At 44.5% G+C, this 26,612-nt stretch overlaps 1 protein-coding gene across 6 annotated transcripts in view; it reads left to right on the forward strand.

The window, feature by feature from the left end:
• Positions 1-26,612, forward strand: part of SNX10 (sorting nexin 10) — a 75,463-nt gene that overhangs the window by 20,080 nt on the left and 28,771 nt on the right. For all 6 annotated transcript variants that reach the window (XM_045495137.1, XM_045495138.1, XM_045495139.1 and 3 more), the window contains one exon: positions 23,402-23,448. In XM_045495137.1, the coding sequence (XP_045351093.1) occupies positions 23,425-23,448 (24 nt within the window). In that variant the 5' untranslated portion in view covers positions 23,402-23,424. The remainder of the gene's footprint in view (positions 1-23,401; positions 23,449-26,612) is intronic.

Below are 26,612 nucleotides of genomic sequence, written 5' to 3' on the forward strand. Positions count from 1 at the left end.
AAGGTTGTGAGTTTGAGCCCCACATTGAGTACAGAGATTACTTAAAAGCAAAATCTTTAAGAATTTAATTAAAGAAGTGTCAAAACAGAATTAAGCCATATGCAGTGGAATGAGTTGACCACAATGAATCAGAAGCATGATTTATTATTATTATTATTTTAAATGTTTTTATTTATTTTTGAGAGAGAGAGAGAGCAAGCAGGGGTGGGACAGAGAGAGGGAGACACAGAAACCGAAGCAGGCTCCAGGCTCTGAGCTGTCAGCACAGAGCCCGACATGGGGTTTGAACCCGTGGACCGTGAGGTCACAACCTGAGCTGAGGTCGGACGCTTCACCGACTGAGCCACCCTGATTTATTATTAATAATATCTTAATTGGGGGGCGCCTGGGTGGCGCAGTCGGTGAAGCGTCCAACTTCAGCCAGGTCACGATCTCGCGGTCCGTGAGTTCGAGCCCCGCGTCAGGCTCTGGGCTGATGGCTCGGAGCCTGGAGCCTGTTTCCGATTCTGTGTCTCCCTCTCTCTCTGCCCCTCCCCCGTTCATGCTCTGTCTCTCTCTGTCCCAAAAATAAATAAACGTTGAAAAAAAAAATTAAAAAAAAAAATATCTTAATTGGGTTGATGAAGAGTCCATCTCTTGTACTGCCCTCTTTCAGATGGGAAGATAAAACCATGTCTCACCCCTGGGAGGTTTTGTGCTTGAGATCCTCCAGTTCTGCTTATTCCAGTTCTTCCAGTTATCTTGTCCCTCAGAACGGGCAGGTGGCATTGTGGTGCCCACACACGGACGAACACTGAACTGCCTGTGCTTGGTGCAGTGCCCAAGCGGCTGGCTGATTTCTAAATACTGTTTTTCCCCACTTTTTTGCACAATCAGTGTGAATGTCTGTGGAAAACCCATTATGTGCATGGTACTGGGGTAGGAGGTCAGGGACCCTAAGTCAACAAGCACAGCGAGGAGCTGTGCTATCCCTGAGCTTACAGTTTGGTGGGGAGACAGACATTAATTCAGTATTGACACAAATAAGGGTACACATATCACTGTGATCAGAATTTCGGAGGAAGACAATGGTGCAAGGGAAGTGGGGGATTTGACTTTGCTGGAGGGAGTTGGTGCGAGTGGAACGGAGATCTGGAAAGTGAGTAGTGATTAACTAGGCAGGTGGGTTTGAATTCCAGTGTTGCCCCTGGACAAGTTGGTGACCTTGAGCAAGCTGCTTCACCTCTCTAAGCCTTGACCTCTTCATCTATAAAATGGGTGATTTTAGGAATTAAACGGGGCAGTGCACATAATATACTCAGCACAATGCCAGCACATAGTTGACACTCAGAAATGGTAGCTATTTTTATTACTATCTGTGTTTTCTGCGCATTTGGAGACTCTGAAAAGGTACCTGTTTACATCTTTTTTTTATCCTGGTTATCAAGAGCCACTGAATACCTGAGGATACTTAACTTGGAAAATGGAAGCCTAAAGGGAGATTTATTGCTGGTCTTCAACCAGGCCAACTGTCCCTGGCACCTAAGATGTGGGAAATTCGGCTCTTACAGAGCTGTTGGTGTGAAATCACATTCATAAGGGGGCTGCCTGGGAAGCATTTGTAATAGACTAGGATTTTAAGACACAGTAGTGTTAGATCACATCTCCATTTCTATTTCTCGTGACAGTCGATCACGAATAGCTAGGCTAATAATGCGTGTTTTCTGTACCAGTGCCATATTCTGTTTGGCCGTTGATTTTTGCTGCAGTGTTTATAGTTTTACATGGATATTTTTTATAGCTAAAGATGCAGTGGTCTTGTGCATCCTTTGTGAATGGCAAGTTTTGCTTTTCTCTCTCTGCTCCGGGACATATACATGCATATGCAGCCATCCAATTGAGCTTTTTTGAAAATATACAATTTTTTGCATCTTCCATTGTTCTTAGATTTTGAAGAAAAAGGTGCCAAGAATTCAGCCATTGGTCACACTTAACTTTTATTGCATACTTGGTAAGTGCAGTAAGTCATTATGTGATTTAATTTTCATCCTACGAAACCAGCACTATTAAGAATCCTTTCTTTGCCCCTATAAGAAAATGGAGGACCAGAGAAGTTAAGTAACTCAGCCAAGGTCACACAGCCATGAGTGGAATGGTTGGGATTTGAATCCAGATGTGAATGGCTCTAAGCACTTCCGTGCTGCCTTTTGAGCTGGTTATCGAGGATTGTTAAGCTGCTGTGTCAGCAAGCTAGGTATGTGCCAGAAGATCGTTTAGACTTGTATGAGAATTAAGACAAAGGCTTAGAAAAAGGCCCGTGTCCTCTGAAGAGCATGGGGAAGCTTGTTGAGTTCAGATTTATTTACTGAGTCGGTAGAAGTGGAGAATGTAGTGCTCTCCTTCTGGATTATTTTCCTGATTGTTATATTCCTTGGTTTTACAGTACAGATCTTAAGGAGCCCTAGTGTATATCAACCCAAAATTAAATATGCTTCAACCCAAAATTAAATAAGTGTTAGGAGTTTATACTTAAAATGACCTTTTTACTTTTTCCTCATTCTTACCATATCTGTATCACAATTCCTATGTTAATAGCTTTACTGCCTTTACTGCCATTTGGGAACTGCTTCCCATCCGTTTGGAAGCAAGGGAAGGATGAATTAGAGATAAATGATATATTCAGAAATGGGTGTAGACCAGGTGGGTGGAGTTGGAAAGACGTACCCCTGAGACTTTGGCCAGTTAAGCTGTTGGCTTTCAGTGCCTGATACTGGCCACAGACTTAGATGGAGTCTGTTCGCGCTGGGCCGGGCTGGCTTTCAAACCATGTGGATTTGCTCTACAGTTTCTGTTTTGTGTTTCTGCTAATGCGAATCTTGCTTCAAAAATTAACTGTTGGGGCCCCTGGGTGGCTCAGTCAGTTGAGTTGTACGACTCTTGATTTTGGCTCAGGTCATGATCCCAGGGTCGTGGGATCGAATCCCATGTCGGGGCTCAGTCAGCATGGAGTCTGCTTAAGATTCTCTCTCTCCCTTTCTTTCTGCCCCTTTCCTGCTCACTCTCTTTCTCTCTCTTAATTAAAAAAATAATAATTATTTTTTGATGAAGTTTTGGGGTGATGGGGGGTTCGTGGGGTCCGAAGCCGACTGCCAAGAAAGAATTCTTGAAGACGTTGTTGGTGCAGAAAGGTGATTTTAGTAAAGCATGGGGACAGGACCTGTTGGCAGGAAGAGTTGCACTGGGGTTATGTGTGTGTGTGTGGGGGGGTGGTGGTGAGTGTTTAATGGAGTTGGGGGAGATAAAGTCTGAGGGGGAGTTTCCCAAAGAGACTTCTACATGCAAAAGACTTACTGGAAGCCTAGCTATTTATTGTCAAGCTAAGGTTGTTTTTCCCTCCAGTAAAGCATGAACATTAAGACAGTAGGGAGTTCCTGGACTTTAGGCTATGATGGGATTGCCTTTTTCTGGCAAACTGGTGGAGACTCTTACCAGTTTAACCATTTGTTTTGTTGTCCTTTCCAGGTTTGGCGTAGCCTGGAGTGTCCAAGGAATATCATACATGTCCCACCTGGGCGGGGTGGGGGTGGGGGTCCTAGCTTGTGCTTTGCCCCTCAGCCTGCCTCAGGCTCCCTCATCATTTCTGATGGATCGGAACTGAATACAAATCTGGCCTGATGTGTCAGCTAAAGGAGGGAGAAATATCTTACACACTTCTGGAGAAAGTGGTGTGTTCACTTCTCCAGGCCGTGTTTCCTTTCCTAGTAACTGGGATCTTCTGATTCAGCAAAAGAGGAATAGAGATGCCCAGGGGCTCCGGTTTATTTTATATATTTACATAAATACTTTCAAATCACAAAATCTCATTTTTAACAATGAGAGTTCTTAACTCTCTCCAAGAGTGTATAAACTAAAAATGAGAGTTTTTAACTCTCTCCAAGAGTGTATAAACTAAAAAAAAAAAATGCCTCCCTCCCCCTTCCCCCCCCCCCCCCCCCCCCCCCCCCCCCCCCCCCCCCCCCCCCCCCCCCCCCCCCCCCCCCCCCCCCCCCCCCCCCCCCGCCATACGCCTCCATTGCATTCACTTTGGCACATATCCTGTGGAATCTTTTTCAATGCATCACCGGGCATTTAAGTGTATACACATGTATGTTGTTAAAAAATTAAATTCAATGGGTCAGCATCTCATTTAGCAGGTAGAGAGATGCTCCAAGGAACTGTACAAAAAATGGAAGGTTTCTATAGGAAGGAGGGTAGGGCAGGGAAGTTGTTAGCAAAAGAAAAGAAAAAATTGCTTCAGGCAAAGCCATTGTCCCTTGGGAAGAGTGGGGGTATTACCTGCAGATTATTTTACCTTCTTTCTGTGGGGAGAGTGGAGGAGTAGGACCAAGAGGCCCTTGTAACAGATTATCTCATTAGTGCTGACCAGAAAATTCCTGACTGACCGGTTAAGACTACTTTCTGGGGGAGGTTTAAACTGCATTTAGGTTAGGCATTAAGCCCCCGCCCCCCCTCCCCCCCCCCCCCCCCCCCCCCCCCGCCCTGGCTGGTGGCGTGGCCTTGTGTAAGTGACTCCATTTTGGGCCTATGGTTTTGTTTTTGACAATGTACACGCTTGAACAATGGAATCACACTACATATCATTCTGCAGTTTGTTTTTCCCACTTTGTGCGTCGTGGATAATCCCCTATCTCAGCACTTACAGATCCCGTCCCCTCTTTTGGGACAACAACTGCAAGGTATGCCATTAATGCGCCTTACTTTATTCAATCTGTCCTTTACTAACGGGCATTCACTCTGTCTCTGTTTCTCCAGTTAATAAACATGGCTACAGCCTCACAGATGGGACTTTGCACCTGGTGCCAGTTTTTCTCAGAAATCCCTTCCTAGAAGTAGGGATGCTGGGTTGGAGGGTGTGTGAGCTCTAGACTTTGAAGTCAGTAACCCTGTATTCTGGTCAGGGTCAAGGTGTAAATCCTGGCCTGAGTTGCTTGGAGTCCTGTCTTATGTGCCCCTGAGGCATGCAGAGCAGTGCCCAGCCCAGAGCCACGTGACAGGGCTAGTTAATGGGCATGATGATTCTCCCAGCTAGCTTACGCTTTTCGAATTTGTGAAGGTAGCAATTTAACCAGTGTTAAATCTGGGCTTTTGCTTCAATCCAGATATATTCACAAAGAACCTGAATCTGTCAAGTCTGCTCCTAGAACAAAGCCAGTCTGAGTTTTCTTTCCCACTCCCCAACCACCTGCATTTGTTTGCCTTCTTAGTATTTTGTTAATCTTCGGACTTCACAAGACCACAAGGTCAGTGTTGTTTGGAAAACACTCCCTTTGGCTTTGTTTGATTTGGTCAGTTTTGTGAGGCCTTGTCCCTGAGCCCTTGCCTAGCCAGACTTCCTGGGCCAAGGCTCCTTTCCGGATGTACAACACACCCTCGAGGTCACGGATCCAGCATTGACAGCTTGCTGTCAAGGTTATGCTGGGGCAGGAAGTGAATCATGTAAAAGGAGTGAGCGAGGCCAGCTGATTGCTGGGCACCCTAGTGACTTCCTGGCCCTCTACTTCTCTATGTTCAGCAGCAACTTACGTTAAGGGGCTCAATAAGTGACTTTAATTTTATACCTGTAGTTAAAATTTTTTTTTTTAATGTTTATTTTTGAGAGAGACAGAGACAGAATGCGAGTGGGTTAGGGGCAGAGAAAGAGGGTGCACTTGTAGTTTATTTAGCAGGTTTTAACGTTGGGCTCAGACGGGCTTGGGGCAGGGGTTATTTCTGTCAGACGCATTGCTCACGTCACCCTGCCTCTGCTTTATCTCCCATTCCCTCCCTGCTTGGTATTCCCATGGCAGAGGGCACTGAGTGATCTGGTCCTGCCCCTTTCCCTTGGAGCCAGACGAGCCCTCCGGAATATTTACTTTCAGAGGTCAGAGAACGTTTCTTTGGGTTCTTTCACTTAGTATTTATGTCTCTCCCCTTGACCATGAGGGATGACCATGTTGGTCTCCCACGAGTTGGGAGGCCTTGAAGCTGTGGTCATTGTTTGATCTCCTGGATCCTCATGAAGGAGGGAACCAGAGTAGCACTTACAGATTCCAGGGTGACCATTTCCAGTGACTGATGAGATTAGGAATCTGTAGGTCCATAGAGACCTAAGGGCTTGCTTAGATGGCTTGCAAGGCTGCTTCCCTTTTCTTTCCCGAAGCAGTTTTAGGGTGAAAGGTTAGCTTTAAGGTCTGCCTTTTAATTTTTTTTTCTACTAAAGTTTTCCTACTATAAATTTATATTTTATTTATTTTTATTTTAGAGAGTGCGCGTGTGCACACGTGAGCAGGGAGGAGGAGCAAAGAAAGAGGGAGAGAATCTTATATATTTCTTAATGTTTATTTTTGAGAGAGAGAGAGCAAGCATGAGTGGGGGAAGGACACAGAGAGAGGGAGACCGGATCCAAAGCAGATTCTGTGCTGACAGCAGATGGCCTGATGTGGGGTTCAGACTCACCAACGGGGAGATCATGACCTGAGCCGAAGTCAGACCCTTAACCGACTGAGCTACCCAGTCGCCCCAAGAGAGAATCTTTTACTTTTAAGTTTTTTTAAATGTTTTATTTATTTTTGAGAGAGAGACAGAGTACGAGCAGGGGAGGGGCAGAGAAAGAGGGAGTCACAGAATCCTGAGCAGGCTCCAGGCTCCAAGCTGCCAGCACAGAGCCCAATGTGAGGCTTGAACTTATGAACTTCGAGATCATGACCTGAACCGAAGTCGGACACTTAACCAACTGAGCCACCCAGGCGCCCCAGGAAAGAGAGAGTCTTTTTTTTTTTTTTTTTTAGTTAAAAATTTTTTTTAAATTTTTAAAAATTTTTTTTATTTTTGAGAGAGAGAGAAAGAGAGAGAGACAGAGTACGAATGAGGGAGGGGCAGAGAGGAAAACACAGAATCTGAGCCGAGCTCCAGGCTCTGAGCTGTCAGCACAGAGCCTGTTGCGGGGCTCTAACTCATCAACCGTGAGATCATGACCTGAGCCAAAGTTGGATGCTTAACTGACTGAGCTACCCAGGCACCCCTCTAATATAAATTTATATTTGACTGACTTGTATATAAGTTCACAGTAGTGAGGTGTGAAGATGGCAATTTATTGGCTCACGTTTGAAGTACTATGAAACAAAATTAGAGATTTTTAAAAATATGTGTGATCTTTTCAAACTAATACTGTGTCAAAAATAAATGCTTGCAGGTTCGGGTGCCGATGATTATTTCCATGGACCTTGGGGCCGGTTTTACCATCTAGTTAACCGTAGGACCTTGAACAACTTAGCTCTTCCTTTGCCTTTTAGCTCTTCCACCTTGATATTCAGGAGAACTAAATACCGTGGTTAAGAAAACAGAGTGAACACGTTCCTCTGACAGTTCACTACCTTGTGAAAGTATGGAGGCACTTTACGTACCAAACAAGACTGGCCGTTGGCCCTGGACCAGGTAACAGGAAGCTTTGTGTCTGACACCGTCTTTTCTCTGGGGCCTTACTTTCTACTCCGCCTTGATCCCAGCCACAGCAACCCCCCCTTCCTGTTGCCAGATTTGACTCCCACCTTCTTGCCTTGCTGCGTGTAATCGTACGTTCCCTCCACCTGGAACCTCCCTCTGCCATCTTCCCTCCATCATGAAGGCAGTATGCCAAAAGGTTAAAGGGACGACCAACACAGACATTGGAGCCAGACTGTCTGGGTTCAAATCCCAATTCTGTCACTCAGTAGCTTCATGACCTTTGACAAATTGTTAACTTCCTGGTGACTCTGTTTCCTTAACTGTTAATACGGGGATCACATCCGTACCTGCCTCATAGGATTTTTGTGAGGGTGTATGCGAAGTTCTTAGAATGGTGACTCTATCAGAAGCACTCTCTGTGTGTTGGCTATTACTATTATCTTTTGAGGTCCAGCCTGTCGTGTAAGCCTGTGACCATTAGCCATGATGGGATTTGGGGCCTGCAGACCTCAGTTTGAATCGAAACCCTGCTATGTATGAATCTAAACCCTGCCACCGTAGATCATTATTTGACTCCTTTGACGTTATTTAACTCCTCCTTTAGACTTTATATTTCTTAGCTTTCTTTGTACACGGCATGCATTTATTCTTTTATTCATTCATTGATTTGATCACTCAATCATTCTGTTCACTCATGCATGCTCCCTCTCTTTTGTTTATTCAAAAATCATTTACTGAGCATCTGCTAAGGGTGTTGGGCCCTGGGAATCTCCAGTATTTCAGCTAGGGTTCAGTAGAGAAATGACAAGATCCTGAGGTAGTCCATTGACCCTGGAGGCCAGGAGAAGAGAATGGACATAGGAGGTATTCACAGAGAGAGGGCTTGCTTACCAGTTGGATTTGGAAAGTAAGGGAAAGGAAGGAATCAAGGACAGTTTCTGGGACTCCCATTTGAGTCACTGTGTGGATGTTGATGTGATTCATTATTAAAATGGGCAGCACAGGAGGTGGTGGAATAGGCTAGGCCACGGAAGTGCAGGGAAAAGGTGACATGTGACAGCCAGCTTGGATTAGACACAGTAAGTTAGAGGTGCCTACAGATGTCTGGATGGAGATGTCCACTAGGAGGTGGCCAGGCTGTCCTCAAAGGCAGTTCTGATTCTGGATTCCTTCGCATGTGATAAGGGAGTGTTAGCCAAAACAGAATGAGTAGAGAGTGGAAGGAAAGAGGGCTGCCAGTGGCCTGTTTGGGAACTGCCCTGATTAAAGTGGAGGGTGACAGTGAGTACATGGCTTCTGCTGAGAAGCCGTGTGTGGTGCCTCACCAGGGAACCTTTTCATGTCCCCACCAGGAACATACTGTTCCTTGTGTACTTCAAGGCCAGCCCGGGAGGTACCAGTGCAGAACTGGGGAGAAGGCCCATTCCCCCATGGTAGCCTCACCAGGGAATGCTGTTTCCCAAGATCGCCTTGTCACTGGCTCCCTCTTGGCCTTTCAGGTTTCAGTTCAGACGTCACTTCCTCAGAGAAGCCTTTCCGAATCACCCGAATGTGAAGTAGTCCCCACCAAGTACCCGGCATCACGCTCGATTACATCATCCTATTGTTTTCTTCATTAAGCTTGTTCATTACCTTGTCTGTCTGTTTACATGTTGTCTTTCCGTCCCTTCCCACTATGATGTAAGCGAAATGAGGGACCTGGTGTCTTGCTCGTTGTCCTATCTCTGACATCTGCAGCAGTGCCTGGTCCTTAATAGGTTGAATGAATTAGCCAGTGTTGCCCATCTACACTGGGATAAGAGGAACTTGAGCTCGTTTGTTGGAGAAGGAAGCAGTTGGAGTTAGTAAGGCTGAGGGGTACTTGAACCGACGTCTTGGAGGAGGTAGGAGAAATAAGATCACAAAGACAGGGGGAAGTGTGACCCTTTTTCTCTGAGACTGAGGGAAGTGGGTGAGTATGTGGGTAGATTTCAAAGGGGCAGAGAACCAGGATGAAGAATGTAAACCTGATGGTCTTACTGTTTTGATGAAATGGGAAATAAGAGTTATCAGATGATGGGGTGGGGTAGCAAACTGGGAGGAGGTAGGTGGCTGGAGGTGAGGGGTGAAGGTCTGAAGCTGCTGGCATGAGTGGAAGATTCCTGAACCCTGGAGGAGCCCACTGAAGTTGGAACTCATAACCTGGTGATGGAGGCAGTCATAGAAACGATGGCATTTTTCTTCAGTGGTAGGTGAAATGGAGGTGACAGAGGTTAAGTTGAGCCGTGTTTGGAGGTTGACATATAGAGTGTGTCAGTGGAAGAGGAAATGAGGGGTACTGGAGGGAGACTATAGGAGGAAGTGAGGCCCAGAGGGAGAATAGGAAGGGTAGGATCAAAGTTCTCGTGGTTTTCATTCAAATGGAGGAGCAAATTGGATGAGAATGAGGAAGTGAGAAAGAAGGGTAATCAGAGGAGACTTTTAGTTTTACATTTCAAAGAGAAGTTCCTGGTTAGGATGTGATATGGTCACATGGTAAACACATTGTTGGTAAGAGGTTAGGTCACAGGAATCAATAGGCTAAGGCAAGACCAAGAGGTTTTAGGTCATTACCGTGAATGAGGTCCTCCTTGGAGGGATCAGGAAAAAATGGGAAAGCACAGGGAAGGTTCCTAAAAATGTAGAAAGGAGAAGCAGGAAACTGGCGAGAAGGAAGTCATTCCAGGAAGTGAGGAGGAGGGAGTTGGCCACATTCCTAGGTTCTAGGCACTTGTTGGTAGGTTATTGTCTGGAGATTGTAGTGACCTGGGGAATTTGGTTTTCTCCTGGTCCTTAGAATGGGAGTGCTGACTTGGGAGGGTCACAAGGGAAGGGAAGAGTGGTCAGGGCCCAGCCAGAATTGGGCCGCTGAGGTGGGTGTGAATGTGGGATCTAGGAATGAAGTTCCGAGCCATAGTGGGAGGAAGGATGGGAAGACGGGATGGCAGAGCAAGGATGGGGTCAGAGCCAAGTTGGGGTGAGAGAACCCTAGGGGTACATGATGCCCACAGGGCTTTCAGTTTGGCACACATGGTGTTTTGTAGGATGAGGGACACCGGGGCTATGAATAAAATGGGTCAAACTCAGAGTTTCAGGTAACACTTAAAAAATAGCTTTCTTGAAATATCCACATACTATACAATTTACCCAGTTGAGTGTACTATTCACTGGTTTCAGTTTATTTACAGATATTTACAACTATTTTAGGATGTTTTTATCACCTCGTTTCATTGCTCTTTAGCTGTCACTTCCCTGAACCCCTACACTCCACCCTTTCACTCTCCACACCCCCCACCTGAGCCCTAAGCAACCAGTAATCTATTTTCTGTCCTTAGTTCCCTATTCGGCACTTTCATATGAATGAAATTGTATAACGGGTGGACTCTTGTGGACCTTTTCTAACCTGATGTCTTCAAGCTTCATTCAAGTTGCAGGTGTATCAATACTTCATTCCTTTTTATTGTCAAATAACATTCCATTGGATGGATATACCACATTTTGTTTATCCGTTTGTCCATTGCTGGACGTTTGGGTTATTTCCACCTTTTGGCTATTATGAATAATGCTGGTATTTATATAGCAGTTTCTCTGTGGACATACATTTTCATTTCTTTTGGGTATCCACCTAGGAGACTTGCTGGGTCAAATGATGAGCCTGTGTTTGGTGGTTTGAAAAATTGCCAGGTTGTTTTCTGAGGTGGCTGTACTGCTTTACAAATCTACCAGCAGTGTATGAGGGTTCCAGTTTCTCTATATCCTTAGCCAAATTTGTTATTATTGGACTTTGTGATTCTAGCCAGCCTAGTGGAGTGCAGTGATATCTCAGTGTGGTTTTGATGTGCTCTCCCCTGATGGCTAATGATATTGAGCATCTTTTCATATGCTTTTGGCCATTTCTCTATTTTCCTTGGAGGAATGTCTATTGAGGATCCTTTGCCTGGTTTTGAATTATCAGCTATCAGTTATCTCTATAAGTTGTCAGTGGTCTTTTTATTATTCTATTTATATGTGTAATGTAATACAACATATATGTTTTATTTTTATTATTTTTCCAGCTTTACCAAAGCATAATTGACAAAATTGTAAGTTACTTAGAGTGTTCGATGTGATTTGAAGGTATGTATACATTGTGAAAGGATTCCCCCATCAAGTTACTTAACACATCCATCACCCTGCCTATTGATATCGCTCCCCTTTTTTGGTGAGAGTTCTACTCTTTTAGAAAATTTCAATTATACAATACAATGACTACAATGTATTATAGTCACCAAGTTATATATTAGATTCTTAAGGTTTTTTTATTACTGAATTGTATGAACTCTATATATTCTAGGTCAAGTTTCTTATCAGATACATGATTTGTAAATACTTTCTCCCATTTCATTTATTGTCTTTTCACTTTCTTGATGGTGTCCTTTGAAGAATAACAGTTTTGATTTTCATGAAGTCTAATTTATCTGGGTTTTGTTTTTTTTGTTTTTTTGATGTTGTTGTTACTCATGCTTTTGGTATATATCTAAGAATCCTTTGCTAAATCCCACGTCATGAAGATTTACCTCTGTATTTTCTTGTAAGAGTTTCATAATTTTTGCTCTTACATTTAGGTCTTTGATCCATTTCAAGGTAATTTCTCTAGCTGGTATGAAGTATGGGTCCAGCTTTATTTTGCTTGTGGATATCCACTTGTCCTGGCACCATTTGTTGAGAAGACTGGTTTTCTTTCCCCATTGAATTGTTTTGGCAGCCTTGTTGAAAATCAGGTAACCATAAAAGTATGGATTTATTTCTGGACTGTTAATTCTATTCTGTTTATCTGCTTATCTTTGTGCCACTCTCTTACATACTGTTGCTTTGTAGTAAGTTTTGAAATCAGGAAGTGAGAGTCTTGCTACTATGTTCTTCTTTTTCAGGGTTGTTTTGTCTATACTGGGTCCCTTGCAACTAGATAGGAGTTTTAGAATCAGCTTGTAATTTGCACAAAGTCAGCTGCAATTCCGATAAAGATTGCATTGAATCTACAGATCAGTTTGAGCAGAGTTGCTGTCCTAGCAATAACAATGTTAAGTCTTCCTGTCCATAAACAGGTTTTTTTCTCCGCTTATTTAGATCTTTAATTTCTTTAAATGATATCTGGTAATTTTTAGAGTATATTCTTTGTACTTTTTTGTTAAATTTAATTCTAGATATTTTATTCTTTTGATGCCATTTTTAAGGTGTATTTTAATGGGAAGTTGTGGTTGTACTTCCGTAAAGTCCCCTGATCAGGGGATGGGGCTAGAATAAGTGACGTTGAAAAAAATGCCTTCTAATTGTCGGTAGGAAAGAAGAGCAGGGTGTTTTCTGCTGTTCCTCAGGGGGCTGTGGTCTCAGTCTTTCACGATTCTGTGGCAGGGCGCTGAGGGATGCATCAACCTCCAAAGAACTCCACACCCCCAAGTACCAATGGTTTCCCCTCTTTTCCCTCTTCGTCAAAACTCTGCATGGTGATGGGGGTGGGGGAGGGGAGTGAGTAGCTGTAGATAGCTTTTGGTTAATAGGAATGCTGTCTGATTGGACAAATTCACACTAATGTTTAGATTACTAATACCCCGTCTCCCAACCCCAAGACTTACCTGCTCTTCCAGAAGAGGAAAAGGAGTAGCCCAGACACATCACTAGTTAAGAGAACCTTAATAGCATAAAAAAAGGAAGGAGACCATTTGGGAAATGTGAAAAACATTCTTGGGTTTGATCTGGGAGGGTAGGGTTGTTTTGGGGAGAGCGGATGTCACAAGTTAGGAAGTCTAGTGTTACCTGCCTGTCTGCTCCAGTGTCCCCGTCTCTCTCCTACATCTGTGTTTTATGGCTTCTTTCCTTCAATTCTGTTTCTTCTGGTCATGTGTTGCTATTCCCCAGTGTTGTCCTTAGTGTATAGATGAGGGGAGGTAGAGTCAGGCCCACAGTGTACATGGCTATGTGTCCAGGTAAGACCTTAAGTCTAAGGTAGCACGTTTCCTAAATGCCACCAAAATAGTTGAGGTTAAAATTCGATGTATTTTTTTCTCGTTCCTGGATTTTAGACCCCATATTTGGCCCACCATCATTTCATGACCATAAAAGGAACTCATATGTTGTGAAGATTACGAAATCAGTGGTTTCATTGTTTTTTTGTACCGTGCACCAGTATTTTTTTAGACTGCTAATATACCTTAAAAAGAAATGCCGTATTCTCTTTGATTTTTTCTTTTGTGATAAATGGTGGCAAACTTAAGCAGTAATTTTATCTGTGTTTCCAGCTTTCACTGAATTTCAGCTTTCTGCTTGTGTTTCCATTTTGGTTGGTGTTTTTTAAGTTCTAAGGTCAGACTGAGGAAGAACTTGGGCTGGCTTTACAGGTGGTTCTGCACGCGCTGCTGGTCCTCCTCGAAAGGGCACAGCTGCCCCACATCGGTCCTTTTTTCATGTTTTGGTGCCAGCTTGTTTGTCTTTTTCTTTTTGGATTGCCCAAGCTGGGCTCTCCCTCAGGCCACCTTGAGTAAAGGGGTGCATGGGTACCCAGGAGACGCTGGACCCTTAAGCTACTGGACACTCTGGATGCTGGCTCCAGGCAGCTGTGTGGATGTCAGCAGCTGAAGCCAGTGCCGTAATTCAGCTTTTCTGGCGACCAGTTTCTTTGATGTCTCATGAGATCTTTTATCTTCAGCATGGCTTCTGTTTCAGTGCAAGCTCTGGTCCCTCAGACCTCTGGCTGTGACGTTGTAATCCCTCCTGTTTCTCTTTCATCATTTCCCAGCTTTGGGTCCCAGAGTACTGCCAAGTCTCTCAGTGTTTCCTGGGCCAAATGTGGGCAGGAGCAGGTGCCCAGCCCTTGTTTGCTTGCCAGGCTGTGTCTTGGGCACCTGACTAACCTGTGGACTGGCTTCTCTGGAGTCTGATACTTAACCATTGATGCCATCACCTGTGTCTAGGAAGGGTCCCCTCAGGTGATACAAAATGGGGTTACCTGTAGAGCTGCCCCTTCAGCAGGACCTTGGCCCAGAGCTTCCCCCCTAGAGGAGGTTTGGGGGGGGGGTATGGCCTCACCCCCAGACCTGCCCAATGCATCGTGAAGGACATAGGTGGTACTGAGAAATAGGTATGTGGAAAACTGGCACTAAGTTAAACTTTGAATTTAAAACAACCTCACTGATGGCATATCTTTATGAGCTGAAAGTAAGAAGTCAGTAATTTTTGATTTATGTAGAAAAATTGCTGAACATCATAGGAGGAAGTAAAACACAAAGTGAAATTAACTTAGCTGTTTTCTTGGAAATGGTAACATAAAAGTAATTGAGCACATTAAGTTTTACTTAAAAAAAATTTCGCAGTGTTTTCAGACTTCAGAAGTAACAAATGCATTGTAAACTTCCTGAAAAATACAGAAAAGAACAGAGTAAAAAGCCATTAGAATCCCACCACTCAGAAATGACCACTGTTAACTCCTTGTATGTAGGCTCTGGTTCTTAAATATTATTATTATTTTTTTAATTTAGTTATTTTTAATTAATATTATTATTATTTTTTTATTTGTTTTTGAGAGAGAGAGAGAGACAGAGCACGAGCGGAGGAGGGGCAGAGAGAGAGGGAGACGCAGAATCCGAAACAGCTCTAGGCTCTCAACTGTCAGCACAGAGCCCGTCGCAGGGCTCGAACTCACAAACTGTGAGATCGTGATCTGAGCTGACCTCAGCTGAAGCCGCACGCTCAACCGACTGAGCCACCCAGGCGCCCCTGGTTCTTAAATACATAAGTAAAGAAATAAAAACATACATAAAAAATTCACTTGGCGATACTGTTACAGAAGGGTGGGAGAGACACTGGTCCTTGTCTCACGGAGTCGAAGAAGGAATCTTTGCGGACAACAGAGAGCGAGCAAAGCCATAGAGTTTATTGAGGGGAAGTGCAAAGCTCTCAAGAGTGAGAGGGGTCCCAACTGGGTAGCCACCGAGGATTTTTGTCCCTGACTTTTTATGGGACCCTATCAGAAAGTTTGTGAGACTTCACGCACGGCCCCTAGTGCGGGCAGGTCCAGAACACGTTTATCTCTTCCTCTTCTTCCCCAAACTCTGCCGCCCCGGCTGCCTCCTTAGCCTCCCGCTCTCTGATGCAGTCTGCCTCCGTGGAGGTCCCGTATCTTTCCCTGCCTGGTGTCAACCCGTTCCCTATTCAGAACTTCTTGAACAGTCCTTACGTTTAATATTCTTCTATAACATAATTTGTAGTGGCACAAGCTGGTTGGTGTGTTATGAAGCGCTGCCATAATTCATTCTGTCTAATCTACCGATGGACATTTACGTTTCCATTTTATTTGATACACTTTTTAAAAACACTGCATTGTGAACGTTCTTTCATATAAAAAAATTTTTTTTTGCACACGTCTGATTGATTCTTTTAGGTTGAGTTCCCAGATGTGGAATGATTGAGTCAAAGAACACGAGCAATTTAAAAGTTCTTTTGAAACATATGGCCCACTTGTCTTTCAGGAATGTTGAAACAGCTCACATTCCTGCCAGCAGCGATCAGTCCCATTTCTCATGATCTTTGCCAGTGTAGATATTATCATTAAAAAAAATTCTAGGGGCGCCTGGGTGGCGCAGTCGGTTAAGCGTCCGACTTCGGCCAGGTCACGATCTCACGGTCCGTGAGTTTGAGCCCCGCGTCGGGCTCTGGGCTGATGGCTCAGAGCCTGGAGCCTGCTTCCGATTCTGTGTCTCCCTCTCTCTCTGCCCCTCCCCGTTCATGCTCTGTCTCTCTCTGTCCCAAAAATAAATAAACGTTGAAAAAAAATTTTTTTTTTAAAAATTCTAATTTAATAGACACAAAGATGGTATCTTATTTTTTATTTGCATTTCTGTTTATAGCAAGGTTAAACATTTTAAATAAATCATTGACCTTTTTCCTAAAACTTTTTTTTAACGTTTATTTATTTTGTGAGAGAGAGAGAGAGAGAGAGAGAGAGGGAACGCACGAGTGAGGAAAGGGCAGACAGAGAGGGAGAGAGAATCCCAAGCAGCTTCTGTGCAGGGCTCCATCCCACGAAGCACGACATCATGACCTGAGCTGAGATCAAGAGTCAGACGCTTAAGTGACTGGGCCACACAGGCACCCCTAAAACTTTTTAATTGTGGTAAGAACATGTAAAATTGGCCATCTTGTCCAATTTAAGTGTCCAGTCCAGTAGTATTATGTATATTCACATTGTTGTGTAAAACATCTCCGGGTCTGTTTCGTCTGGCCCAACTGAAACTCTATACCCATTAAACAAGAACTCTCCATTTTCCCCTTCCTCAGCCCCCGGCAGCCACCATCCCACCTTCTGTTTCTGTGAATTTGGCTAGTTTAGAAACCTTACTTACCTCATGTAGGTAAGTGGAATCATAAAGTACCTGGTTTCTGTGTATGAGACTGATCACTTCATTTAGAATAGTGTCGTCAGGGCTCATCCATGTGGTAGCATGTGTCACAATTTCCTTCCTTTTAAAAGGTGAATAATGTTCCCTTCTACATATATACCACATCTTGCTCATTCGTTTGTTGATGGACATTTGGGTGGCTTCCCCTTCTTGGCTGTAGGAATCAAGCTTCTAAGAAGGTGGGTGTGCAATTTTTTGAGATATGCTTTCAGTTCTTTCAGATATGTACCCAGCAGTAGAATTACTGTCTGTTTTTAATTTTTTGAGGATCCTCCATACTGGTTTATACAGGAGCGCCGTTTTACGTTCCCACCAGCATGCAGGTTCCAGTTTCTCCATAGCCTCACCAATACTTGTTTTCTGTTTTGTTTTTTTTTTTTTTTTTTTTGATACTAGCCTTCCTAATGGACGCGGGGTGATAACTGACTGCGGCGTTGATTTCCATTTCCCTAATGACTAGTGACACTGACTGTCTTTTCATATGTTTTTTGGCCATTTGTATATCATCTTTGGAGAAATGTCTACTCAAGTCTTTTTCCCAGTTTTTAATCAGGGTGTTTGTTTTCTGTTGTTGAGTTTGACCTTTATTGTTTTCGTTTTATGAATTGATTATTGGTAACCTTTACCCCATGTTTCTACAGAAATGCTCTTTGGTATGGATTTACAAGAGCTTTTCATAAGTTAAGAAATATTAATCCTTTGTTATGTATTACAAATATTAACATTTGTCTTCATATTCCTTTTGAAATGTACACTACAGCAGGTTTAAATTTTCATGTGGCCACGTCTGTCACTGTTTTCTAAAAATTTTGTCCTGTTTTTATGTGTGTATGAGGGTGGAGGGGTGTTTACTGACAGTAATAATTAGTACCAGTTCCTTTGGGTATCTTAGAGGACTCTGTGGGGCCTTCAGCACCCCAGGGCATCTCACAGGGCAGCACAGTGGCCACAGCATAAATTCCCTGGCATGGTGAGCCTTTCCCCTGCTAGGCGCTGAGCTGCTGAGACACAGGTGTAGACAGAACACGTCTCCCTCCTGTGTGCACACTACAGAGGCCATAGGCACAGGACTGGGTGTAGGTGGGAGGAGGTTCTCTCGAAAGGTAAGGAAATAAGCTTTTTAGAACCCCGAATCAACACAGGTCCTGGGTGCCCCTGAAAGCAACCACCCCCCTCTTCCCACCTTTTTAGCTACCGCTGAGACTGACACAGGCTGTACAGCCAACTCCTCACATGGGCCCTCTCCTCCAGTGCTCACACCCCTTCAATACCAAGGCTTTTGTCTGACTTTCTTCTAAAAGCCCTCTCTGAAGGCAGAATCGTAACAGGAAAGGAACTGGGTGACTTACACCTTTCGCTAAGCCCTCTTGTCCCGGAGTGGAGTCTCTTCAACATTAAAAAGTAACGTGTTGGTGTGAAGGCTCTAAGACTTGGGTGAAAATGCGTTGGAAGAAGCAGTGTCGGGGCACCTGGGAGGCTCAGTTGGTTGAGTGTCTGACTCTTGATTTCAGCTCAAGTCATGATCCCAGATCATGAGATCAAGCCCCACATTGTGTTCTGTGCTGAGTGTGGAGCCTGCTGAAGATTCTCTCTGTCTCTCTGCCCCTGTCCCCCACTTGCTTTCTCTCTCTCTCTCTCTCACATTCTTTTAAAAAAAAAAAAAAAAAGAAGCAGTTTCAAGGTGAAATGGTGAGACATAACAGAAAGGTGAGGTGGTATCTTTGTTACTTGTTTGTTTCCTCCATGCACAGCTTGTGGGCCTGTCTCCAGGCTCAAGCCCCAGCTCTTGGAACCTGAGCACACCTGCAGAAGGGAGAAGAGGTTAAGTGTATTTTGTTTGAGGGTTGACGACTCCTTCTAACATAGCAAAATAAATAAATAAATAAATAAATAAATAAGAAAAGAAAAGAAAAAGAAAGCTATAAAAGTTGTTTCCTAATAAAAAATATACCCTTTTCCCATTACTGTTAGAAGAGCCCTGCCCACCATGAGGTGAATTAAAAATCTACCTGTACTTTCTTCTAGGAGCACATGAGATTTCTCTTGGCTTCTGGGTGGGAAATATGGAAAAACATACCTATTTGGTTTACGAAATTGTATATTGTTACAGTGAGTCAATGACTCTGTGTAGATCTTCGATAAAACCAGTTTTGTTCTGTTTACAATGTCCTTGTAGCTTTGATGTAAATTCTGACCTAGTTCATGATTAACAAGTTTGTTGGGTTAATCAGCCTTTGACAAGAGATGGTAAGAAAACCCAAGACTATGGTACTAAAAGCTCACTCCCTCCACCCCCATCTTCATTTTAGAGAATGACGTAAACCATACTTGTGTTGCTTATTTCACCATGGGGAAAAGTACGTAATCCCTTCTCTTTCCGGCACCGCATATGGTCTACAGACTCTCGGTCAGTAGTTTGCTTGTCAGAGAGGAGACTGCCCATGGGTATACAGACCAAGCTGAACATTGTGAAGTTTTTTTCCTGTTTATCTAAGAGAGGGCTTTAGTAAGGTATAGAATTGAAAACACAATACTTAATTTCTCCATAGGTAGGGTCTGCAAACTACTGCTGCCTGTTTTTGTAGATAAAAGTTTTGTTGGAACATAGCCGTGTGCGTTGGATTACTTAGCATCTGGGTGCTTTTTTCACTACAAATTTTAGACTTGAATAGTTATAACAGAGACTGTTTGACATGAAAAACCTCAAATATATACTATCTGGCCCTTTACAGAAAAGATTTGCCACCTCTGCTCTATAGAATTCTATCTTGGTTCCAGACATTTTGTGTGTTATAGAAGAAATATTCCAAGGTGGAAAATGGAGGCTGTTTTCTCCTGAAGTTTCTGGTTTTGGCACATCATACTCTCAAGGCAGTGATAGAGTTGTGAAGATACATTTTGAGTCTCTGAGATGAGTCTCCGTGGCCGCCATGTTTCCCAGTAGGGGGACAATCCATATCTCTGTCATCTCTGTGTACCTAATTCTAGCCTGAACAAGTTTGAGAAGTCATCCCTGTTGTTCAGAATAGTGGGGACAGTTAATAATTCTCTCTAGGAAGGTAAGTAGGAAAGATCATGGATCTCAGTGGGTGATTATCCAGATGTGCAGTGGTTCCCCATCGGTGGTGGGGAGGTCCAGTGCTCCGAAGACAGTCTTGTTGATGGTCAGCTGGAGGCAGACTTCCACAGTTGTTGGAATGAAAATCTTCCAGTGAGGCAAGAATTCCCTACGTACAGTATTAAGAAAGACACATGGGCTAGTCTGGGGAATTTAGAAATCTAAACAAACCTAATAATATTATAGCCCACCAGGCGGGTGTCGTGTTTTCAGAGGGCAGCTTCTCATTAGCGGCTTTGGTTTGCTAAGTTATAGACAACTGACCTTTTATCTCAAACCATACTATTGTGCTAGCAGTTAATTTCCTTCTCTTCATTAGTAAATGCCATGGCAAGGTCTAGTACCAGCTGGTAGTTTCTGTTATAAAGATACTGTCTCTTTGTAATTCAAATCTGCTATTTATTTCACATGAAAGAAAAATCTTCCATAATTTATGTTAGAGTCACTACTTCTGACAGAATTATGGTGTTTGTTTTAAACCATCATTATTTCAAGGAGTATAAAATGAATTTGTGTTAACTGGAAAAATTCAAACAATATGGAAGTATATAGAGTAAAAAATGAAAGTCCTACCCACCCCCCCACCCCCACCCCCCCCCACCTCTCTCCATATTAAAGGTTGACTGTGTGGTTCTCTGTGAAGTTCTGGAACTGGTTTAAACATTCAGTTTCCTACTTCTGTGCTACTTGGTATGTAGCATCTCGGGGTGGCTGGCACCCTATTGGGGTTGCAGAGTCCTTCTGTCTGGGTGGGAAAAGCTCAAGCCCTTTAAGGAGAATTAAGACCCAAACTTTGACCCATTGGTTCATATGACACAGTCATGGGTGCAACCTTGGGCAATGGAAAGAACAGGGTCGGGAAGCAGACTGGCTTGAGTTGAAAGTAGACTGGAATTCTGTCACTGGCTGTGTGACCTTGGACAACTTGTTCCCTCTGACCTTCTGTTTTCTTACTTGTAAAGTGAGGATACTCACATCTCCCTCACAGAAGATTACACATTTCCTTTGATTACACAGGAAAACACAGATACACTCTGTTGGAGAAATTGACTCAATTGGGGTCATATAGATAGCATATATAAATATTATGATGCAGATGAGGGTCATGATGGCAGGGGACTGTAATGGCGCAGAGAGCTGGGGCAAGGAGAGGGGAAGTGGTTTCTGAGCAGAATCCTGGAAAAGGACTGGAGCTTTGCAGGGGGGTCTGGAAGGGGTGAAGGCATGAGAGTAGAAGACCCACCTGGGCGGAGACTCAGCTGTGTGGTGCATTGCAGGGTGTGTAGGAAACGAGACCCATCCTGAGATGGATGCAACTCTTGGTGTAAGTTTTATCCAATGCAGGAACCCCTTCAATGACCTTGCCCTCTAGCTGCTCCTCCCAGCCTCCACCCTTTTGCACATGCCAGTCCCTCTGCTCAGAATGTTTCTCCTTTTGCATTCCACGCTAAACCACACCATCCTTTAGGTCTCAGCTCAAGTGCCATTTTCTCAGTAAAGCCTTCCCAGCTCCCCACTCCACCCCCTATTTTGACCTTCCGTTCTTGAAACAGGTGTCCTTTCCTTTCCTCTCCCTTCCACATTATGGTTATAAAGTCATCTTTTGAGCTTCTGGTGTATGCTGTAGTCCTCTGTGTGCCCCACTCCTAGCCCAGCACATGGCACATAGTAGGAGTGCCATAAATACTTGCCGAGTAAATATGCCGAGTAAATTTGCCGAGTGAATAAATGAATTCCCACCCCTTCCACAGTTACGACCCCAGCCTGTCTTTTCTATCTGATCCCCGCAGACCCTTTCTGTATCGGTTTCCTATGGCTGCCAAAAGGAGTTACCATAAACTTTGTGGCTTAAAACAAGAGAAATTTATTCTTTTGTAATTCTGGAGGCCAGATGTCTGAAATCAATGTGTTGGCAGGACCGTGCTCCCTCTGGAGTCTCTAGGGGGACATTTTCCCCCTGCCTCTGGTGACTCTGGGTGTCCTTGGCTTGTGTCTGCCCCTCTGCAATTTCTGCCTCCATCTTCGCACGTCTTCCCCTCTGTGTGCGGGTTTTCTCCTCTTCTGTCTCTCCTAAAACACTTGTCATTGTATTCGGAACCCACAATAATTCAGGATGATCACATCTGAGATTCTTCTTTATGTCTGCAAAGACCCTTTTTCTAGATAGGTCCTGGAGGTTAGGACCTGGGCATATCTTTTTGGCAGCAACAGTGCAACCTGGCCCACCCCGCCATCCCTTTCCCACAGTGGAACTGGCCTGCCCACCTTCTCTTGACTGTCCATCATGCTTTTCTCCCTCCTTTGTGCATGCTGCTATCACCCCTGTTCCTTGGAGGTCCCTCTTCCTTCCGTGAATGCTGACATTCCTGTGTTCTCCATGGGTCCTCCTGCGTTTCCCAGGTGACAGGAACTGCCTTCCCTTTGGAAACTCTCCAGCCACTCACGTGCAGTCCACTCTCCTCCTGCTGCAGGTCCTTGCCTCTGCCTGCTGTGCGGCATCTTATCAGCAACATCATGTGGGTCTGGAGGCTGAAGCTAGGGTTTTTGCTTCCTTTTATTCCCTGCAGTCCCAAGGATGTTAGTAGAGGCTCAGGAGATTTTTGTGGATGGTAAAAAGTATCCTGAAAATGGACCCAGACACCTATGGTTAAAATAAAGACAGACAGTGATGATACAGTCATAGCCACCTTTCTGTCGTAAGAATACACGTGCAGGGATACAGCTAGGGGATTTTAATTTTCTTTGACAGAGAGCAGGTGTCAGATTCAATGAGCTTATGTAATAAATGGGGTTTAAAATCCAACAGACAATCCCAGGGACCTTCAGGGCCTGGAATCACCCATCAGGTTGGTTGTACTGACTGGAATCAAGGTGCTGACCTTTATCCTTCTTGGGGCCCACACCGTTTCTTGTCTGAACACTGAAGTGGTTCAGATGACACAGGAATGACCCGTTCCTTGAATGTCTGGTTGCCGGTGAAGCCATCAGAGCTGTTCTCAGCAGTGACTCTCTCTGAGCATCTCCATTGTCTCCATTTCTCTGCCAGTGGGCATCCTCTGCCGGCCCCCCATGGCCACCCTGCTCCCCCACCTCCAGACTCTGACTTACCAAGGCTTCACCTGTAGCTACACTCTGCCTGGCCTTCGGGTTTGAGTGCCTGTCAGCATCCAACTGCCTCAGACTTGCCGTGTCCTAAACATCAGTCTGATGTTCACCTTGGTCTGGTCAGCAGTGGATAGGAGGGAGGAGGAGCAGAGGTTCATCTTTCAGGGACTGAGTAGGCAGAGAGATTTTCCCTTGGAGGATTTTGGTGGGAGGCCATGAGAGACATTTCTGCTTCCAAATCACTGACTGTTGGTATCTTATTTTTCAGATTGATTGTATCCTGTGCTGAAGATGTTTCCAGAACAACAGAAAGAGGTATGTCATCACAAATCCAAAGATAAATAATCCATGCATTTTGACTCACCACGGATTAGTTCTTCATTCAGTAACCATCAATCTGTGGTGAAGAGTCAAGATACTTCAGGGCATCCTAGAGGAGGGCTAACGACAGAACAAAACACCTGCCCTCCTGTCCTCACTGCCCCTGCTGCCCCCATTTCCCAGCATTGATGCGTCCTCGGCCCTCATTCCTTGGTTCCAGTGACTGAGCTGGCTCCTTGCTCACTTCCACCCACTGCTTATAAAAATATCTTTTTCCATGACTCAGATTTCTCCCAGGCTCTGACTATCACCCTCTGCTTTGAACAGTCTCCCTCTTGCTTTCTTGGTTTTCTACTGTCTTGCCTCATGAGTGAATCCCCCCACCTCTGGTAATGACCCAGGGGAACTGTCCACCATTAGTTTCACTTTCACTTGGCTTGTTACCTCTCAGATCTCTTGGCTTGTTTTCACACAGTTCAGAGAACGCTGTTCTTTCCTGAACCCAGTCTCACCTCCCAGGCCTCCAGTCCTGGCTTCTTGAGCTTTATCTGACTGGGCGGAGGGTAGGGTAACCACCACCCCAACCCTTTGCTGAGTGGTCCTCTCTTCACAGTACCCATTTGTCCTACCCTGCCTACTCCTGTATCACACACTTTGTCACTGGGTGAGCCTAATGAGACTGAACAGTGGCAGAGGGACTTGTTAGGGAGTGCACAACACACACACACAGACACAGACACACACACACACACACACACGGCCACATGGTCCTTAGTTTGCCTTGCCCAAGTTTAAAGCACTAAACAATCTGAGAAATCCATTTCAGAGAATCTTTCCAGAAGCTTCTTTGCTAGATCTCACATCCTTACTTTCAGCCCTGTCTTTCGGTTCATATTCTCATTACTCCAGTTCACTTCTACCCTTTAATTCCAGGCTGGGCTCCCACATTTTCTTTTTATTATTTTTTTTACATTTTTTTTTTTTTGGCTCTCCTGTTTTTTTGTTTTTTTTTTTTTATTAAAAAAAAATTTTTTTTAACGTTTATTTATTTTTGAGACAGAGAGAGAGACAGAGCATGAACGGGGGAGGGGCAGAGAGAGAGGGAGACACAGAATCGGAAGCAGGCTCCAGGCCCTGGGCCATCAGCCCAGAGCCCAACGTGGGGCTCGAACTCACGGACCGCGAGATCGTGACCTGAGCTGAAGTCGGACGCTTAACTGACTGAGCCACCCAGGTGCCCCTTGGCTCTCCTATTTTCAAAGACAGTGTTTTTTAACTTTTGGGGTATAACATATAAACAGTAAAATGCATAAAATTCCTTAATCTTACGTGTACAACAGATTATCTCTTATGTGTACACCTGTGTAACCACACTCAGCTATAGATGGTTCCAGCACCCCAGACAGTGCTGTGTGGCCCTTCCCATCAGTCCCCTCTATCTTCCCAACAGAGGTAACCTCACATAATACCAGGACTTCTCTCTCGTCTCTATATTAAACAACACTGGGATCAGGCTGCTTGTTTCAGGAAATACCTTCTCAGTGAAGTTGGCCAAACTACAAGTCCCCACATGACTTCTCTCACTTCCGACACCGGTTACAATTTCAGGGATTCCCAAAACCATCCTCAGTTTTGCTAGTTCGTAAGGCTCACAGAATTCACTGAGAGAGCTATGATACTCACAGTTACGGTTTATTACAGGGAAAGGACACAAATTAGAACCAGCCAAAGGAAGGGATGCAGAGGACAGAGTTGGGGAGGCATCCAGATGTGGAGCTCCTGCTCGTCTTCTCTGTATGGAGTTGCTGGAGTTACACTCCTACCATTGATGTGTGAGGATATGTGCAGGGGAGCTCAGCAGGGCATTTGGTGTCCAGTTTTTACTGGGGCTCGGTCACATACTCCCTGTGTGGCTTTTTTTTTTTTAAATTTTTTAATGTTTATTTTTGAGAGAGAGAAAGAGAGAGATAGAGCGTGAGTGGGAGAGAAAAGGGGGAAAGAGAGAGAGATACAGAATCTTCATGAAGCAGGCTCCAGGCTCTAAGCTGTCAGCACAGAGCCCGATGTGGAGCTCGAACCCACGAACCGTGAGATCATGACCCGAACTAAAATTGGACGCTTAACCGACTGAGCCACCCAGGTGTCCTCCTGTGTCGCTGCCTTTTAGTCTCCACTCCTCCTGGGGTCAGGCTAATATCTTTAGTCTCCAGTTCCTCCAGAGGTTGCATTTGGTACAACTGAACTCCCATCATATGCACACTGTTGGACTGTCTGGTGGCTAAAGCCCAGGCTGGCAAAGGTACTCCTGTCAGGCAGGATGTTCCAGGGGCCTAGAGATCACCTCCCAGTAGCTGAGGGCAGAGGCCAGACCTCTCTCTGGGTGAGGTGAACTCTTCACTACACCACCTGCATTGTCCTGACCACTGGGCAGGCAGTGCCGAGAGAGTGAGACTATGCGATTTATGGCACATTCCAAAGGCACATTTTAAACCTTGTTCTCTTAGGGGAGAAGGGTGCCTGGGTGGCTCAGCTGGTTAAGCTTTTTACTCTTGGTTTTGGTTCAGATCATGATACAATGGTTCGTGGGATTGAGCCCCAAGCCTCGTGTTGGGCTCTGCACGGACATCCTGGAGTCTTCTTGGGATTTTCTCTCCTCCCTGTCTCTCTGCCCCTCCTCCACTTGTGTGCACCTGTGCTCTCTCTCAAAAAAAAAAAAAAAAAAAAAGTTCTCGTAGGGGGGAAAACTGCCAATGAAAGCAACAAAGACTGTTTTTCCAATTAGAGGGTTTACTTAAAAATTTCTTAATTTTAAAAAAAAAAATTTTTTTTAACGTTTATTTATTTTTGAGACAGAGAGAGACAGAGCATGAACGGGGGAGGGGCAGAGAGAGAGGGAGACACAGAATCCGAAGCAGGCTCCAGGCTCTGAGCCATCAGCCCAGAGCCCGACGCGGGGCTCGAGCTCACGGACTGAGAGATCATGACCTGAGTTGAAGTCGGACGTTTAACCGACTGAGCCACCCGGGCGCCCCAAAAATTTCTTAATTTTTAATTTTCTAAATTTTTTACTTGGTTTAAGCACTTGATTTTGATTACAAACGCATTTCAATTAATAAAAACTACAACACGAAAAATAAGTTAACCACCTACATAAAGAA

The sequence above is a fragment of the Leopardus geoffroyi genome, chromosome A2, assembly GCF_018350155.1.
Source record: "Leopardus geoffroyi isolate Oge1 chromosome A2, O.geoffroyi_Oge1_pat1.0, whole genome shotgun sequence".
Taxonomy (NCBI): Eukaryota; Metazoa; Chordata; class Mammalia; order Carnivora; family Felidae; genus Leopardus; species Leopardus geoffroyi.